This window comes from Chiloscyllium plagiosum, chromosome 12, assembly GCF_004010195.1.
Source record: "Chiloscyllium plagiosum isolate BGI_BamShark_2017 chromosome 12, ASM401019v2, whole genome shotgun sequence".
In the NCBI taxonomy this organism is placed as follows: Eukaryota; Metazoa; Chordata; class Chondrichthyes; order Orectolobiformes; family Hemiscylliidae; genus Chiloscyllium; species Chiloscyllium plagiosum.
In genome coordinates this window covers 40,908,456-40,927,211 of record NC_057721.1, presented here as the reverse complement: position 1 = coordinate 40,927,211, position 18,756 = coordinate 40,908,456, and the positions used below count along the sequence as shown (strand labels likewise).

At 40.4% G+C, this 18,756-nt stretch overlaps 1 protein-coding gene across 3 annotated transcripts in view; it reads right to left on the bottom strand.

Moving 5' to 3' along the window:
* The window catches only part of kdm6a (lysine (K)-specific demethylase 6A), a 236,360-nt gene that overhangs the window by 133,991 nt on the left and 83,613 nt on the right, over positions 1-18,756 (bottom strand). For all 3 annotated transcript variants that reach the window (XM_043700865.1, XM_043700863.1, XM_043700864.1), the window contains exon 6: positions 12,976-13,096. In XM_043700865.1, coding sequence (XP_043556800.1) covers positions 12,976-13,096 — 121 coding nt within the window. The remainder of the gene's footprint in view (positions 1-12,975; positions 13,097-18,756) is intronic.

Below are 18,756 nucleotides of genomic sequence, written 5' to 3'. Positions count from 1 at the left end.
TTCACTTCAAGACTACTGCATCATCAAGTATAATTCGCAGATGAGTGCTAAACAGGGGATGCAATCAAAGGAGGCAGGGGCCATGACAGGGTTCCAACCATGAAAGAAATGGTCACCATGACATTGTTGAAGTGATAGCCAGAAGAGAAATAAAAAGTGGCAAGCAGTGGCTACTTGGGAGGAGTTGATAGAATCACAGAAAATAGGTCTAGTAGAAGACCATACAGCCCTATAAGCATCACCATTCAGGAGAAAGAGAGAAAGAGATGGCAATCAGGACTGTGGGACAGTTTGAGTGAAGGCGGTGGGGGGGGTGTAGCAATTTGGTGTTTTTATGCAAAAATCAAGGGATGCACTCCTACTCCTAATTCCACAATAGAATTAATGCTTTCCTCCAACGTAAACTTTACTCTTTGGGAGAATGTAACAGCTATCTCATTATGGGTCTGTCAGTAGGAACATTTATATAAGCAATCTTACATTATGTTCACTAGGGGTCTGTTACAAATGTCTGTCCTTGTTAACTTCTGGTCTTCCTGCCACAGGAAGGACGTTGTGAAATTTGAAAGGGTCCAGAAAAGATTTATAAGGATGTTGCCAGGGTTGGAGGGTTTGAGCTCTAAAGAGAGGTTGAATAGACTGGGGCTATTTTCCCTCGGGCATTGGAGGCTGCGGGTTGACCGGAGGGGTTTATGAAATCATGGAGTGAAGAGCCAAGGTCTTTTTCCCAGAGTAGCGGAGTCCAAAACTAGACAGCATTGGTTTAAGGTGAGAGGGGAAAGACTTAAAAGGGACCTGAGGGACAATGTTTTCATGCACAGTGTGGTGCATGTATGGAATGAACTGCCAGAGGAAGTAGAAGAATCTGGTACAATTACAAAGTTTAAAAAGGCATCTGGATGGGTATATGAATAGGAAGGGTTTAGAGGGGATATGGGCCAAATGCTGGCAAGTGGGACATAATTAATTTAGGATATCTGGTCAGCATGGTAGAGTTGAATCAAAGTACCCATTTCCATGCTGTGCATGATTCTATTCTGAGCAGGAGAAAGCTTATTTTATGCAATGTACCATACTCAAGACTTGTGAACTCATTAACTTGTGAACTATTCCTGGTTAAAGAGTTTTCATACTTTATCTGTACTTTATTCCCAAATCAATTTTCCACTCTCAAAAATACTTTAAACAAAAAGAAAATACATCGCTCATGTGACATGCACACCTTTTTACATTAACTAATAGGTCTTGCACAGGCATACATTGCCATTTAGTATTTGTAATTTCACAATGTAGATTTATAGTCAACAAGAATAAAGTCAACACTAGCCAGTACACAGGTAATCAAAACCTAACTTCCAGTCAGTCCACAAAACTGAAAAGCAAAGAATCGGCTATATCAATCAGTACCCTCTTATCCCTAGCTGTGACCAATATACTCCCTAAAATTTTCAACTCATCCCTTGGTAGGTACATTCACAGCACTTATCTCAAAACCTTGTTTCTTGGTGTTAGATTTTAGTGGTTTGAGACCACAGTTTCCTAATATAGGTGGTTAACCATTCATAAGGAATTTTCAGACAGTTTATGTAATTTAAGAAGCAATTTAGAAGTGATACATTAATTAATTAAACAAAGAAGTGTAATGACTTGTGACACTTAGGGATTGTACAATGATACCAGTGGATGAATAACATCTGTGGTGGGAAAACATTTGGTGTCTATAATCAAGGCGAGATAACTGAGCACCTCAAAGATTTTCTGTTAAATCAGGGAGAGCCAGCATGGATGCTCAACAGGTAGGTTATGCCTGACAAATCTGATTGAATTTTTTGAAGAGGAGACGAATATCCTGGACATGGATGTTGTCCAATTGGACTGCTAGAAAACAATTGATAAAGTTCCAACAACTAAGGTAGAAGCCTGCAGAATTGAGGACAAATTACTGACACGGCTTGGAAATTGGTTGTGGCAAGTGACAAAGTGCTAGGTACTCAAATTGCAGAATATGACTAGTGGTGTCCCACAAAAATCGATGCTCAGATCTCAATTATTTGTATAATTTAATAATCACCATTAGAAAGCCATGCATCCAAATTTGCTGACTACATAGTTAGGTAGACATTGCAATTGACGTGATAAAATTACAAGGGGATAACTATGGCAGGTGGTGTTCCATGTAGGCTAGCATGTCCATTTCAGACTGATAAAGGATGGATCGACGTACTTTCTGGATGATATGAAAATAAACACCGCGGATGTATAAGGAGCCTTGGGACTTCAAGTGTACAGCTCTCTGAAATGTCATGAACAGTTGCAGAAAATAATCAAAAAAGCTAACGCAATGCAAGCCTTTATAGCTAGATGACTGGAGTACAAAGTTATACTGCAGCTACTCAAATTCTGATTAAAGCCCAGTTGGAGCACTAACAACATATCTGGGCACCACACCTTAGAACGGATAGTTTGGCCCTGGAGAGAGTACAATGCTGATTTATAAAAATAATATTTGGACTTCAGGGGTTAAGTTTTGAGGAGCAATTGCACAAATTAGAAATTGCTGGAGAAACTCAGCCGATCTGGCAGTAGAGTTAATGTTTCAAGTTCAGTGACCCCTTCTTCAGATTTCCAGCATCTGCAGTTCTTGGTTTTATATTAATGTATAAATTAAGCTTTTCTGTTCCAGAATTGAAAAGGTTAAGTGGCGATCTGATCAAAGTCTTCAAGATATTAACATTAAATGACAAGATAGATGAAGATAAGCTATTTTCACTGGTTGGAGATTCTAGATCTAGGAGGCATAGTCTAAATATTAGGGTCAGACCTTTCAGGAGAGATTTTAAGAAGCACTTCTACACACAAAAAGCGGTATGGTTTTGAACAATCTTGTGTAAATGGCAGTTAATGCTTAGTTTTAAATCTGAGAAAGATAATTTTTTGTTAAGCAAAAGGAAAGGATGTGGACAAAATGCAGGCCATAGATCACCCATGATATTATTGAATGGTGGAACAGACTCAAAAGGGCTGAATGACTTTCTCCCATTTCTATTTTTTAAATGTATAGGCAGTGGGCACAGAGTGTGCCCATCTCATTAAATCATGAGGGGAGTTTTCTGTTCTCTAGCTGAAACATAGCCAATGAGAATACAATTACTCAACATCCAATTCGTCACCATCCCTTTTGACCACCTCTTAATCCTATCACAGGTCAGTTTTCACAAGAATGATCCATTTGATTTTACCCAAACTATTTTGGGACACCAGGTCAGAGTGGCCTGGTAGCCTTTCTAGCACTTGCCTTTTGTCCTTGTTCATGGAATTGCTTTTGCCAGGGAAGGGAACTGCTGCAGCACCACTACAAATACTATAAAAATTCATTTCTAAAGGATCCCCAATTTCAAAGGTTTGCAGGAACAACATTCGAATGAAAAGTGTAACTCCTGCCACCAATGAGAAAAGGCATCAAGAACTGTGCCACATCACATGCACAAATGGCCCTTATTAGCTTTTCGTTCAGTGGCAGAGCATCAGCATGTGTGTAGCTGCAAATGGTCAAATCTTATTTTTGACTTTTGGTGATAAATTCAAATTTGTAATGGAACACAAATATAAAAATGGCAAAAATAATTCTAAGTAACAGTCTTCCAAAGTGAGTTGGAAAGACTGCAGAAGCAATTCCCAGCTAACGCGGTTAGCAATTAATGGGGCTCTTGAGCTCAGAATCATTGTATTGAACCCCATACTGAACTATATCTTTTTAAAACTAATATTCTTTATTAATTATTGATCATATATACAAGCATATCTAGGAATAGGTAGGCTATTCAGCCCCTTGAGCCACCTCAATCATTTAATATGATCATGACTGATTTGACATTACTCACGTCCACCTTCCTGTGTTTTCCCTGTAATCCCACTGATCAACAATCTATCCCAGCATTATATACCCACAAGGTCTCTGCCCATCAACTTGCAGAAAATGAAGTCAATCTTTATGAAAACAATTGCAAAAATTCCTATGAAAAGCAGTGCTTTGATGCCAATTTTTATAATGACTGACAAAGGAATCAAACATTTGGGGCTCTCCTTCACCTTTAAAATATGCCCCCTAGTCTTTAAATCACTCATCCTAGGAAAATGACAACAACCATCAACTCTATCTATACCCTTTATTTTCTATAAACTTCGATAAGGTCATCTCTCAACCTCCTACACTCCAGCCTTTCTTTAGAGCTCAAACCTTCCATATTGGCACAATACTGATTAATCTCTTCAGAACCCTCTTCAGCTTAATACAGTCAGTTCTGTTATAATGCACATTTCTTCAGCATAAACAGGCTTTAACGTGATTGAAGAATTTAGACCATTGTTTGTAAAACATGAACTTTCCTCCTATAATGGCCATAATGAGATTCTGGCTCCATTAGTCTAAACGGCATAGCTAACGCGCAATTTGCTTATAACGAGAGATCGGATGAGAACGGATGACTGCGTTTATCAGGACCAAATGTAAAATCCTTTCTATAACTAGACAACCAGTACGGGACACAATATTCCAGAAGATGCCTCACCAATGGCCTCCAGCTATATAACACACAGCATGGTTCGTGTGTGGAATGAACTGCTAAAAGAACGAGGTGGATGCAGGTACATTTACAACATTTAAAAGACATTTCTCAAAAATATGCAGAGATAGATGACCAGCATAATATCAAATTATGTGTGGTGTTTCTTATCATGGAATGTTCAATGAAGGACACGTTCTTCATAGGAGCCTTTACTTGTACAGCACAGCCGCAAAAGGTCTGTTTATAAAAAACTGCTGACAAAGTAGAAAGAAAAGGCTGCCTGAGGTCCAAGCACTCTAATTCACTTGCAAACCATATAAAATATTTTGATTAAACACCCTTCATTGTCCAAAATGTATGCCAAGCAGTCCTCACTGCAGCATTTTTAACATTCATAAAATATCTTCAAAATCTGCAAATCCTACCTAAAGCTGACTTTCTCTGCTACAAAGTATGACTGAAAAGGGACAATTACTTTCAATTACAGCATAACAAAAATTGGAAAATGTTAAAAGCTATTCATAGTGTGCATTCATAATCTGATCCACAAATAAACATACAAAAAGTGTCACTCCACTTTCAGAAGTACCATTTTTCCCTTGAGCCAAAAGCACAAAACAAATTCAAAAATTAATTTCTAAAGATCACTTGACTACACATTTATGTAGTTCAGATTTGTGTATGAATACCCATGCATCAGCCTAGAAATAATGTTCTGTTAATGTTGCGCTAATCAGAATGGTACATAATTTTTATCTGAACTTACCATACGGGAGGAAGAAAAAATTGAGGCTGTTACCAGAGAAAGCTATTACTACGTATTCAGTTATAGAGTGATATTCCTACTTTAAAGGCTGCTCTTTGTTCAAATAACCAGGACATGGAAAGGTATTTGTACACACATTGCTGAAAGTTCCATGGTTGTGGGGTGGGGGGAGGGAGAGGGGGTGGAGGTGGAGGTGGAAGCGAGAGAGAGGGCACTTAAAAAGCCACAACAAATTTAATATTTTCTTGGAATGCAAACATAGTATGTTATTCCTTTTACTTAGTTAACATATCCCAATTTAACAACTTCGTAAGTGAGAAATAGGTCTACTCAACAATTCCAACATAATGCAAAACTAAATTGCATTGATCCTTGTGACAATGGTACCCCTTTCTGATTTTTATAGGATTTGTTAATTTGTTCAACTGTCACGTTGTTAGACTGAAAGATCTTATAGGAATTATTTGCCATTATGCTTGCTCTAACATTTTTCTTTTTAAGAAATAACAAATTTCATAATGACTGTAGCTTTATCATTGTAAGCAAAGTTATTGCAGCGCTATTCAGAGTGGCACAGTGACAAAACAGGGATGTGTTGCTTGCACCCATTGGTGAAATGAGTACCATGTGGGCTGTAAAACATAACTTGTACTTTTATTGTGTCATCAAATAATTTAACAGCCGCAGAAAAGGTGGTTGTTGGGGAGGGTTTGTCTACTGAGTCAGTATAAGTGGAAGTCTGAAACATGAAAGGAGCAGTCACTTTATTGGGCGTTTCTACAGACACCCCTAACAGCAATGGAGATATGGAAAAACAGATTGGACAGCAGATCTTGGACAAAAGCAGGTGCAACAGTTGTTATCATGGTGACTTCAACTTCCCCAACATTGACTGGAACCTCCTTAGTGTCGATGGTCAGGATGAAGCCGATTTTGTCAAGTGTGTCCAGGAGGGATTCTTCACTCAGTATGTAGATAGGCCAACTATGGGGAGGCCATGTTGGATTTGGTGCTAGGCAACAAGCCAAGCATCGGATCTCTCGGTGGGATTGCATTTCGTTGACAGTGACTATAACTGCCTCACCTTTACCGTAGCCGTGGAGAGGGACAGGAGTAGACAGTATGGGTAGGTATTTAATTAGGGGAGTGGAAACTTTACTGCTATTAGACAGGCACTGTGGAGTATAAACTGGAAACAATTGTTCCACGGGAAAAGCACAACAGAAATGTGGAGGCTGTTTAAACAGCACTTGTTGTGAGTGTTGGATAACTTTGTCCCACAGACAGGCAAAGAATGGTAAGGTGAAAGAGCCTTGGATGACAAGAGAAAGGAACTTCTGATCAAAAGAAAGAAGGTAGCTCACTTAAGGTTGAGGAGGCTAGGATCTGTCAGAGCTTTACAGGATTCCAGGGTAGCTAGGAAAGAACTTAAAAATAGACATAGGAGGGCTGGGGGGCATGAAAAAGCCTTGGTGGGAAGGATTAGGAAAAACCCAAAGACTTTCCACACGTATGTGAGGAATAAGAGAATGATCAAACAGAGGGTAGGGCCGATCAAGGAGAGTGAAGGGAACTTGTCCCTGGAGTCTGAAGGTGGGGGAGGCCTTAAATGGTTTATTTGCTTCAGTATTCACTAGAAAGGAGGGACCTTGTTGAGAGTGAAAACAATATGGCCCAGGTTAATAAGCTTGAACAAATTAATATTAAAGTAGTGTATGTTCTGGAAGTTCTTGGAAGCATCAAGATACACAAGTCCCCAGGGCCAGATCAGATATATCAAAGATTCCGACATGAAGTAAGGAATGAGATTGCTGTGCCTCTGGCAATGATCTTTGCATCCTCACTCTCCATGGGAGTATTAGTAGATGATTGGAGGGAAGCGAATGTTGTTCCTCTGTTCAAGAAAGGGAATAGATAAATCCACAGGAATTACAGCCAGTCAGTCAGTCTTAGATCTGTGATAAGCAAGGTACTGGAAAGGAATCTGAGAGATAGGATTTATGACAATTTGAAAAAACATAGTTTGTTCGATTAAAGATAAGACAGCATGGCTTTGTGAGAGGCACGTCAAGCCTCAAAAGCCTTACTGACTTCTTTGAGGAAGTTGACGAGACAAGTTGACAAAGGTCGACCAATGGATGTGGTGTATATAGGTTTCATAAAGCATTTGATAAGGTTCCCCACAGTATTCATTCAGAAAGTTAGAAGTTATGGGATACAGGGAAATTTGGCTGTCTGGATACAGAATTGGCTGGCTGAAAGAAGACAGCGAGTAGTAGTGGATGTAAAAGTATTCTGCCTGGAGGTCAGTGACCACAGGTGTCACACAGGGATCTGTTCTTGGGCCTCTGCTCTTTTTAGTTTTTATAAATGACTTGGATGAAGATGTGGAAGGGTAGGTTAGTAGGTTTGCCGATGACACAAAGGTCAATGTTGTGTTGTAGGTAGTGTTGAGGGTTATTGCAGGCTACAACATGACATTGACAGGATGCAGAGCTGGGCTGAAAAGTGGCAGATGGAGTTCAACCTGGATAAATGCAAAGTGATTCATTTTGGAATGTTCAAATTTGAATGCTGAATACAGGGTTAAAGGCAGGATTCTTGCCAGTGTGGAGGAACAGCGGGATTTTAGAATTCACATACATAGATCCCTCAAAGTTGATAGGGTTATTAAGGTGGTGTTTTGACTTTCATTAATGGGGGATTGAGTTTAAGAGCTGCAAGGTTTTACTGCAGCTCTATAAAGCGCTGATTAAACCACACTTAGAATATTGTTTCCAGTTCTGGTCACCTCATTATAGGAAGAATGCAAATGCTTTAGAGGGTACAGAGGAGATTTATCAGGATGCTGCCTGGATTGGTGGGCTTGTCTTATCACGAGAGGTTTAACAAGCTTTGGCTTTTCACACTGGAGCGGAGGAGGAAGAGAGGTGACTTGATAGAGGTGTACAAAGTAACGAGAGGGATAGATAAAGTAGATAACCAGAGACTTTTCCCCCAGGGCAGAAATGGCAGTCATGAGGGGTCATAATTTTAAGGTGAATGGAAGAAGGTATAAGGGAGGTGCCAGAGGTAACGTCTTTACGCAGAGAGCGGTGGGTGCATAGAATGCACTGCCAGCGGTAATAGAAGTCAGAGACATTAGCGATATTTAAGCATCTGCTGGACAAGCACATGGACAGCAATAAATTGAGGGGTGTGTAGATTAGATTGATCTCAGATTAAGATAAATGCTTGGCACAACGTCATGAGCCAAAGGGCCTGGACTGTGCTATGTTCTATCTTCATCAACAATCTTTGCAAACAAGAACACATGAAAATTTTAAGCCTTGGAGGTCAGCCCATTGTTAGAGACAATTCTATGGTACAAGGAAAAAAATCACAAGAGTTCATTCCATCCCCACATCTGAAATAGGTGAAACATTCCATCCCCACATCTGAAATAGGTGAAACATTAGGAGATTTTTCCCTATCTTGCTGGAGGACTTGGGGTCTATTTGGCACCTTCACTCTCTTATCCAATTTAACACTAAGGATTAAGGCTGGATGAGCCCTGTAAAATTATCTTTAATTGCTACACCTATGACAATGTGGCAGCTTCACTGGATAGTTCAATGACTATAATTATTTAGCAAGATACTCGGAACTGCAGAGAACTAGAGGTAATTGTAATAATGCTGCTCCCTTAACAAAGGTTATGTTGTTCTTGTTTTTTTTTCCAAGAGGGGTTATAAAAGGCAGAGGTTCTGATTTGTCTGGGTTTTGGTTTATAGAACATCGATATTAACAGCGCAGTACAGGCCCTTCGGCCCTTGATGTCGTGCCGACCTGTCATACCAATCTGAAGCCCATCTAACCTACACTATTCCATGTACGTCCATATGCTTGTCCAATGACGACTTAAATGTACTTAAAGTTGGTGAATCTACTACCATTGCAGGCAAAGCGTTCCATACTCTTACTACTCTGAGTAAAGAAACTACCTCTGACATCTGTCCTATATCTATCACCCCTCAATTTAAAGCTTACCCCCTCATGCTCGCTGTCACCATACTTGGAAAAAGGCTCTCCCTGTCCACCCTATCTAACCCTCCGATTATCTTATATGTTTCTATTAAGTCACCTCTCAACCACCTTCTCTCTAACAAAAACAGCCTCAAGTCCCTCAGCCTTTCCTCATAAGACCTTCCCTCCATACAGGCAACATCCTCTGCACCCTTTCCAAAGCTTCCACATCCTTCTTATAATGCGGTGACCAGAACTGTACACAATACTCCAAATGCGACCGCACCAGAGTTTTGTACAGCTGCAGCATAACCTTATGGTTCTTTGCTAATGGCTAACCCCAATACTGCCCAAGGCAACAATCAGGGAAAAGGCTTTTAGGTTTGTATTTAAAAACAGTTGTACAGTGAAAGGGGAGTGGCAAGTTCACCTTGTTCAGGGATTTTTCTAGTTTTGGTTTAGTTTTTAGCCGGGGACCTAGAGAAACAGTTGCAGTGAAAAGAGGTTCCATGCTGATTTTCACACACATAAACACACATCTCCTGTAAAACCGGTGTTTGAACTTGCCTTTTTTTTGGCAAAGGTGTGTGTTTATGGGGATGTTGCAGGAAATTGGGATAGCTCCTTCGTAAAGTTGCAGTGGATATTGTGTCGGACAGGTTTTCAAATCATTGTCATTCTAAATTATCCTTTCTTTTGCTTGTTTCCTTCAGTGGTGTGTAAATCAATCGATTTACTTGAAGCCAAGTGGCTTGACCAGCTGCATCACTCCTGGGATATCCACTTTGCCTGAAACAAGCAAAGTTATGGTCTGGGCTACTTCATAAAATGTCTTGAGGGGGTCTGGCCTCATCCATAACATTGTTGTTTTTAATCCTCTGCAGATGCAGAGATTGTTAAGAATAAGTGCTATTGAGGTTACCAGGGTAATGTTATTGCTGCACTGTCTTTTAAGTCATCCTGCAGGTACACTACATCAATCATGATAGGGTGGATATGGAAACCAGTGGTTGGTGCACTAAATAACACAATCTTGCAAAATGTTGACCTTCTGAAAAGTGTTATTGCATTGCAACCATCCAGGCAAACAGTGAATATTTCATAATACTCTTGACTTCGGCCTTGTAGTTGGCAAAGTAGTTTTGAGGGTTCAGGAGATATACCACTAATTACAAAGTACCTAGTTTCTGCTAGGCTTCTGTGGTCATGACTGGTCCTTTAAGTTTCTAGTCAATAATAATAAATTGCTTCCTCACCCCAAGATATTTAAATAGAGCACTCAGCCATAATAAAAGTTAGCTAAGAATTTTGCGAAGGCCATGCAATAAGAATGTTAACAGCAGCCAAATTTGATGTTAAAAATAATATTCAAAGTCACCATTTGGTAAATTACTCATGAATATCAGCTCGAGAATAGAGAAGAAAGCTTGAATAATTTTTGTCTCACATAACAAACACACTACCATATTTCTTAACACAGGTATTTTTAAAAAAGCAGGATTTTGTATCCTAAAGTGCCTGAAATTGCTAACCACAAGGACATATATCACAATCTTCACATTCAATATACTGTTCTCTCCAAAAATCAGATTTTCTTTCAATGAGCATTGCTCTTTAAAAATGTACGGTGGACTAAGTTATCATCGCATGGTTACACGGTTACTGCTTGTAACTTATCAAAAGGGACACAAAAGAGGAAGCAAAAGGTACAAACAGTATTATGCCTATTTGCAAAAATTCAAGAGAACTTTAATAAATAGTAAAAAAAACCCTGTTCAATAGTAATGGTTTCAATGCTGATATTCCATTTCACCTCCACAGGAAAATGCAAGTTATAACCTTTAATAGAATAAAGCCACCACCTTGATCCCACAGAGAATTGCAATAGCATACAATATTTTACTTTGCATTAGCTTTTTTGAACTGTACACAGGAATTCAACATTAAAATTAAATGTTGGTCAATAATCAAAAACAAAGCAGAAATCTGTAGTCCTTGCTGAATATGAAATGACCTCAACATGCTGTCAAAAAAAGTGCACAGCTTTTCTCTGCAGAGCTGAGTATGGTGGCCATCACCAAGGAGAAGGTGCTAGAACAACTGAATGGCTAGAAGATGGATATATCACTTGGACCAGATGGACTACACTCCAGAGTTCTAAAGGAGATAGCTGAAGAGACAGTGGACATGTTAGTCGTGATCTTTCTGGAATCACTAAAATCAGGGAGGGTTGCAGAGGACTGGAAAATTGCTAACGTGGCATCCCTGTTTAAAAAAATGAGTAAGGCAAAAGACAGAAAATTACTAACTCAGTAAGATAAGGAGCCATGGTGTTATAAGCAAGGTGCTAGCACGGATAGAAGCGTGGCTGTCTGGCAGAAAGCAGGGATAAAACAGTCCTTTTCAGGATGGCAACCAGTGACAAGTGGTGTTCTGCAAGGCTCACTGCTGGGACAACTTTTCACTTTATATGTATATGATCTAGATGGAGGAGGAGAAAGTGAGGACTGCAGATGCTGGAGATCAGAGTCGAGAGTGTGGTGCTAGAAAAGCACAGCAGGTCAGGCAGCATCCGAGGAGCAGGAGAATCGACATTTGGGCAAGAGCCCTTCATTAGGGATGAATGCATCATTCTTGATCTAGATGAAGGAATGGATAGCATTCTGGGTAGGTTTTCATACGATACTAAGGTAGGTAGAGGGACAAGGTAGTCTTGAGAAGATGGGGAGGCTGCAGAAGGATTTGGACAGGTTAGGAGAGTGGGCAAATAAGTGGCAGATGGAGTACAACGTGGGAAAGTGTGAGGTCATACACTTTGGTAAGAAAAATAGAAGTATGGGCTATTTTCTAAATGGGGAGAAAATTCCAAAGTCTGAAGTGCAAAGAGACATGAAAGTTCTAGTCCAGGATTCTCTCAAGCTTAAAAAATCGAGGAATTTAAGTCTACACTCGATGGGAGTTTAGAAGGATGAGGGGGGAATCTAATTGAAACTTACACAGAATATTGAATGGCCTAGACAGAGTGGCTATTGGAAAGATGCTTCCATTGATGGGAGAAACTAGGACCAGAGGGCACAGCCTTAGAGTAAAGGGAAGACCTTTTAGAACGGAGATAAGGAGTAACATCTTCAGCTAGAGAGTGGTGAATCAATGGAATTCACTGCCACAGAAGGCTGTGGAGCCCAGGTTAAGTATATTTAAGATGGAGGTAGGTTCTTGATTGTCAAGGGGATCAAGGATTACGGGGACAAAGTAGCAGAATGGGGCTGATAAACTTATCAGCCATGATTAGCGATGGAGCAGACTCGATGGGCTGAATGGCCTAATTTCTGCTCCTGTATCTTATGGTCTTAAATAATTCCTAAACCATAAGCAATATTATGTAACTACCTATATAATCATGAAGACAGCTGGTGCTAGAGAAGAGAAAATTTATTTACAATATATTGTCTACAAACTCTCTCTTTGGGTGGGTGGGGGAGGAGGAATGAAGCGATGATAAATTGACAAAACAGGGAGGGGGGGACATGGAAGCTGAAGATTTAGTCAATAACATTCAGCATCTCAGTTTTCTGATATGCAAACAAAAATGCCTTAATTGCCAATACATTCTGTAATCACTCTGTATTCTTTACTCACTTTAAGACTTGATTCATAGTCCGTGTTCACCTTAAACATCAACCCAAGACGCAAGTGAATCTCATTGGCCCGAGAGAAGCTGGGATCAATATAAAGCACTTCTTGAAATGCTTTAATTGCCCTGAAAATAGAACATAAGTAACTTAGTATTCTTAGTCTTAAATGTATTTGAAGGAGACACTTATCATAGCCTTGACTCAAATGAATAATAAGCAGAAATACTGACTTGTTTTGCCCTCCATCATATCCTCCACTATGACAATAATTAAAGCTAATTAAAGCATATATGTGTTTCTAACAAGTCAGAAAAATACTTTGAACATTGAAAATGAAACAGTCGTCATCTAAAATGGCATTTGTTAATATATAACCCCTAATATGTATTTGGATGTACAGTGCCACATCATTTAGAAGGACACTCTCAAACAAACATTTGCTGATATGTGAATATTAAATGTAAACTTTTTTTTATACTCCTGCTCCCAGCCACAGTAAATCAAAAAGCAATTACAGAACAATCTCAATTATCCAAACATCAATTATCCGAATTTCAGATCAGGAAGACCATGCCTGATGAAGGGCTTATACCCGAAAGATCTATTCTCCTGCTCCTCGATGCTGCCTGACCTGCTGTGCTTTTCCAGCACCATATTCTCAACAGGGATGAAATATGCAACATTCTGGTCAGCTTTAACACCACAGCAGATAAGCATAGCTCCGCTTTCAGCAGATTTTGACATGAAGTAACTATATAAATTGCATGAAATAGTGGTCAATATAATTTAAACAACTGAACGTCCGCAGTATTGGTTAGCCATTTTTGCCCAGTGTAGTAGACAGTATAAGTCATTGGGACTGTTCACACGCATTAAGCTTTCTTTATCTGCTTTACTAAATGTTGCAGAATTTGGAGTAGAGATCTTGTTTCTCACCTATATGCTAACATACCAAAGTGACACCTTACTATGCAAATTGAAGTGCTCCCAAACTTAATTTTGGATACTGACATGCAACTTCTTCACCACTAGCTCCAGCCAATATTTCTTCCCTCCAAAAGCTTTATCTTTTATTTAATCGGAAATCCAACTATAGCTTCTGTGGTTGTGAATGAGACTCCTAAATGGTATGTTGTCTCCCAGGTGCCAGAGTCAGGGACACCAGAGTCTACACTAGTTTTTTTTTTGGGGGGGGGGGGGGAAGAAAGAAGAGAAGAGAGAAGACAGAGGAAGACAGTCAGAAGTTGTGGTGCACATCCATACCAATGACAAAGCTAGGAAAAGGGATGAGGACGTGAAAAGTGAATATAGGGATTTAGGTTGGAAGCTAAAAAAAAGGCAGAACATGCAGAGTAGTAATCTCAGGATTGGTGTCACGGGATAGCAAAGCGAGGAACAGAGGGCAAGCTGAACACGTGGCTGCAGAGCTGGTGTGGGAAGGAGGGCTTCAGATATGTGGACCATTGAGATACCTTCTCTGGAAGGCAGGACCTGTACAAGGAGGACAGGTTGCACATGAACTGGAGGGGTACCAATATCCTGAGAGGGAGGTTTTCTAGAGCTCTTCAGGAGGGCTTAAGCCAGTTTGGCAGGGAGATGGGAACCAGAGCTACCGATAAGGGGATGGGTAGCTGGTAAACAAATAGATAAGTTTGCAGAGTCCATGAGGAAGGATAAACTGTTGATAAGGCAAAGTTGTAGTCAGTGTGATGGGTTGAAGTGTGTATATTTTAACGCAAGAAGTGTCAAGAATAAGAGTGAACTTAGAGCATGTATCAGTACTTGGAGCTAAGATTTTGTGCACGCTACGGAGACTTGGATATCACAGGGGCAGGAATGGTTGTTGGATGTTCCATGGTTTAGATGTTTCAAAAGGAATAGGGAGGGAGGTAAATTATGTGGGGGAATGGCATTGCTAATCAGGGATAGTATCACAGCTGCAGAAAGGGAGGTAGTCGAGGAGGGTGCCTTCTGAGTCAGTTTGGGTTGACGTCAAACAGGAAAGGAGTAGTCACTTTATTGGGAATTTTCTATATACCCTCCAATAGCAACACAGAGACATGGAGCAGCAGATTGGGGAGCAGATTTTGGAAAGCTACAGAAGTAACAGGGCTGTTGTCATGGGTGACTTCAACTTCCTCAATATTGATCGAAACTCCTTTGTGCAAATAGTGTGGATGGAGCAGATTTTGTCAGGTGTCCAGGAAAGCTTCCTGACTCAACATATAGGTAGGCTGACTGGGGGGAGGCTATATTGGAATTGGTGCTTGGGAATGAACAAGGTCAGGTTCTCTCGGTGAGAGAGCATTTCAGTGATAGTGATCACAACTCCCTGACCTTTACTATACTCATGGAGAGGAATAGGAGCAGACGGTATGGGAAAATATTTAATTGGCAGAGGGGGAATTACAAACTTATTAGACAGGAAATGTGAAACATAAATTGGGAACAGGTATTCGCTGGGAAATGCATGACAGAAATGTGGAGGTCGTTTAGGGAGAACTTGCTGCGAGTTTTGGATCAGTTTGTCCCACTGAGGCAAGGAACAGATGGCAGAGTGAAGGAACGTTGGATGACAAGAGATGCAGAACATTTAGTCAAATGAAAAAGGAAGCTTACTTAAGGGTTACAAGGCAGCCAGGTAGATACTGAAGAATGGACTTAGGAAAGTTAGAAGGGGACATGAAAAAGCCTTGGTGGGTAGGATTAAGGAAAACCCCAGGGTGTTCTACACTTCCGTGAAGAAGAGGAAGCTGACCAAACAGAGTAGGGCCGATCTGGGATGGTGAAAGGAACTTGTGCCTTGAGTCAGAGAAGATAGGAAAGATCCTTAATGAATAATTTGCTTCAGTATTCATTAGCGAAAAAAAAATATTGTTTGTAAGGAGTGTGAAATAGGCTGATATGCTTGAACAGGTTGATGTTAGGAAGGAGGATTCTGGAAATTTTGAAAAATATGAAGATTGATAGGTCCTCTGGGCCAGACAGGATATACCTAAGGTTACCACAAGAAGTGAGGGAAGAGACTGATGATCTTGGAGTCTTCACTGTCCACTGGATTAGTACCTGGGAATTACAGACTAGTCAGTCTTACGTCAGTAGTGGGCAAGTACTGGAGAGGATTCGGAGAGACAGGATTTATGATTATTTAGAAAGGCATAACTTGATTAGAGACAGTCAGTATGGCTTTGAGAGAGGTTGTTCAAGCCTCTCAAGCCTTATTGAATTCTTTGAGGATGTGATAAAACACATTGATGAAGTAGAACAGTGGATGTGGTGTATATGGATTTTAACAAGGTGTTTGATAAGGTTCCCCATGATAGGCTCATTCAGAAAGCAAGGAGGCACAGGGAAATCTAGCTGTCTGGATACAGAATATGCTGACCCATAGAAGATAGAGGGTGGTAGTAGATGGAAAATATTCAGCATGGAGCTCAGTGACCAGTCATGTTCCGCAGGGATCAGTTCAGGGACCTCTGCTCTTTGTGATTTTATCAATAACTTGAATGAGGAAGTGGAAGGGTGGGTCAGTAGGTTTGCTAATGACACAAACATTTGTGGAGTTGTGGATAGTGTGAAGTGCTGTTGTAGATTGAACTGGGACATTGACAGGATGCTGAGCTGGGCTCAGAAGTGGCAAATGGAGCTCAACCTTGAAAAGTGTTGAGATTCATTGTGGTAGGTTGAATTTGAATGCAGATTATAGGGTTAAAGGCAGGATTCTTGGGAATGTGGAGGAATAGAGGGAACTTGGGGATCACATCCCTAGATCCCTGAAAGTTGCCACCCAAGTTGATAAGGTTGTTATGAAGCCATATGGTGTGTTGGCTTTCATAAGCAGGGGGATTGATATAAAGAGCTACAAGGTTATGCTGCAGCTCTATAAAGCCCTGGTTAGACCACACTTGGAATATAGCTTTCAGTTCTGGTCACCTCATGATAGGAAGGATGTGGAAATTTTAGAGAGGGTGCAGAGGAGATTTACCAGGATGGTGTCTCGACTGGAGGGCATGTCTTATGAAGAAAGGTTGAGGGAGGTAGGGATATTCTCATTGGGGCGAAGGAGGATGAGAGGTGACTTGATAGAGATGTACATGATGATGCAAAGCATAGATAAGTGGATAGCCAGAGACTTCTTCCCAGGGCGGAAATGACTATCACTAGGGGGCATTATTTTAAGATGACTGGAGGCAGGTTTAGGGGAGATGTCAGAGATCAGTTCTTTACTCAGAGTGGTGGGTGCGTGGAATACACTACCAGCAGTGGTAGCAGAGTCAGATACATTAGGGACATTTGAGCAACTATTGGATAGGTACATGGATGATAGTAAAAAGGGTATGTAGGTTACTTTGACTTTAAAAGTAGGATAAAAGATCGGCACAACATCGAGGGCCGAAATGCCTGTGCTGCGTTGCTCTATGTTAAGAGGTTACACCTGAGTGTGACATGCAAGTGTCACAATATACATCATCGCATGAAGTGATGCATCAAATGATCTTGCTCTGTCATGCAGTATATGCTAAGCTGCAACCACAGTAAGATTTTCTTAGAAATCAGCAGATTTTCTCGACCCTTCTGCAGCGGTGATCAATAACCCCATAAATGTGAATACAGAGAGTCTCCCATTTATAACCATCCAACTTACGAGTACTCATACTTCTGAATACAATCCCAAAATTAGGGCTGTAGTTACAAAGATGCAACATACAAACGTTTTCTGTACAAAGACCGGTTACTTTATATTGTCCTGCACTATATTCAGACTTCTGTCCAAATCAACTGACAAACTCAAGAACGTAACCTGGGGAAGGCCTGCATGCTGTGTGAAGAGTCTGGGCTCAATACACTGCACTAGGTATATAAACAACATTTGACACAATGTGGCATCGAAAATCCAAGTCATTGAAGATTGAGTGGGAAGTTCTCCATTCATCAGGATCAAAGCTAACAGAAAGGAGGATGTTATTGTTGGAGATGAATCACCTCAGTCCCAGGAAATTGCTGTCCAGATACTGAAGCATTCATGACCAGCAGTAAGACCTGGAGAACATTCAGGATTGGTCTGATAAGCCAATCTCCTGCAAGGTAAAACCTACCCATCACTGCTGAATCCCAAACACAAGTTCCTAGGGTTCACCACCTAATCAGAACTTTAGTACAGCTAAATAAATATCATGATTATAAAACACAGGTCAAGTGTGAGTAAGCTGTGCTCAGCAACCTGCCTCCTTCAAAGCTTTTGCACAAAGTAGACGTTAAATAAAATACTCCCACCAGATCAAGAAGGGAGTGCAGTTCCAATGATATTCGGAGTTCAAAACAATCCTTGATAAAGCAGCTTATTTAAGCTGCTCACCATTTTGAACACATGCTTTCTCCAAAGAATCTTACACAAAACATGCTGAAACTACTAGCTAAGATGTTTCAACAGCACCTTCCAAACCCACAACTTATTTATAGAAGGACAAAGGGCAGCACGCATTTGGGAACACCAGCACTTGCAAATTCTCCTCCAAGACACACAACATCCTGAATTGAGAATGGAGTTGAGGAACAGATCAACCATGATCAATTGGCCAAATATGTATCTCCTGCTCCTGCACCCGAAGATTGCAATTTTGTTCCGAACAAGATAATTTATTCCAATGTCTTTTGCTGCTATGTAATCACATTATTGAATCTTGTATGATAACTCTGAGCAGAACGAAACTTGAGATTTAAAACAATTAGCCCACTTTTGCACAAATTCAACTACTTTCAAAAGCACAATTTTATTCTGATTTGG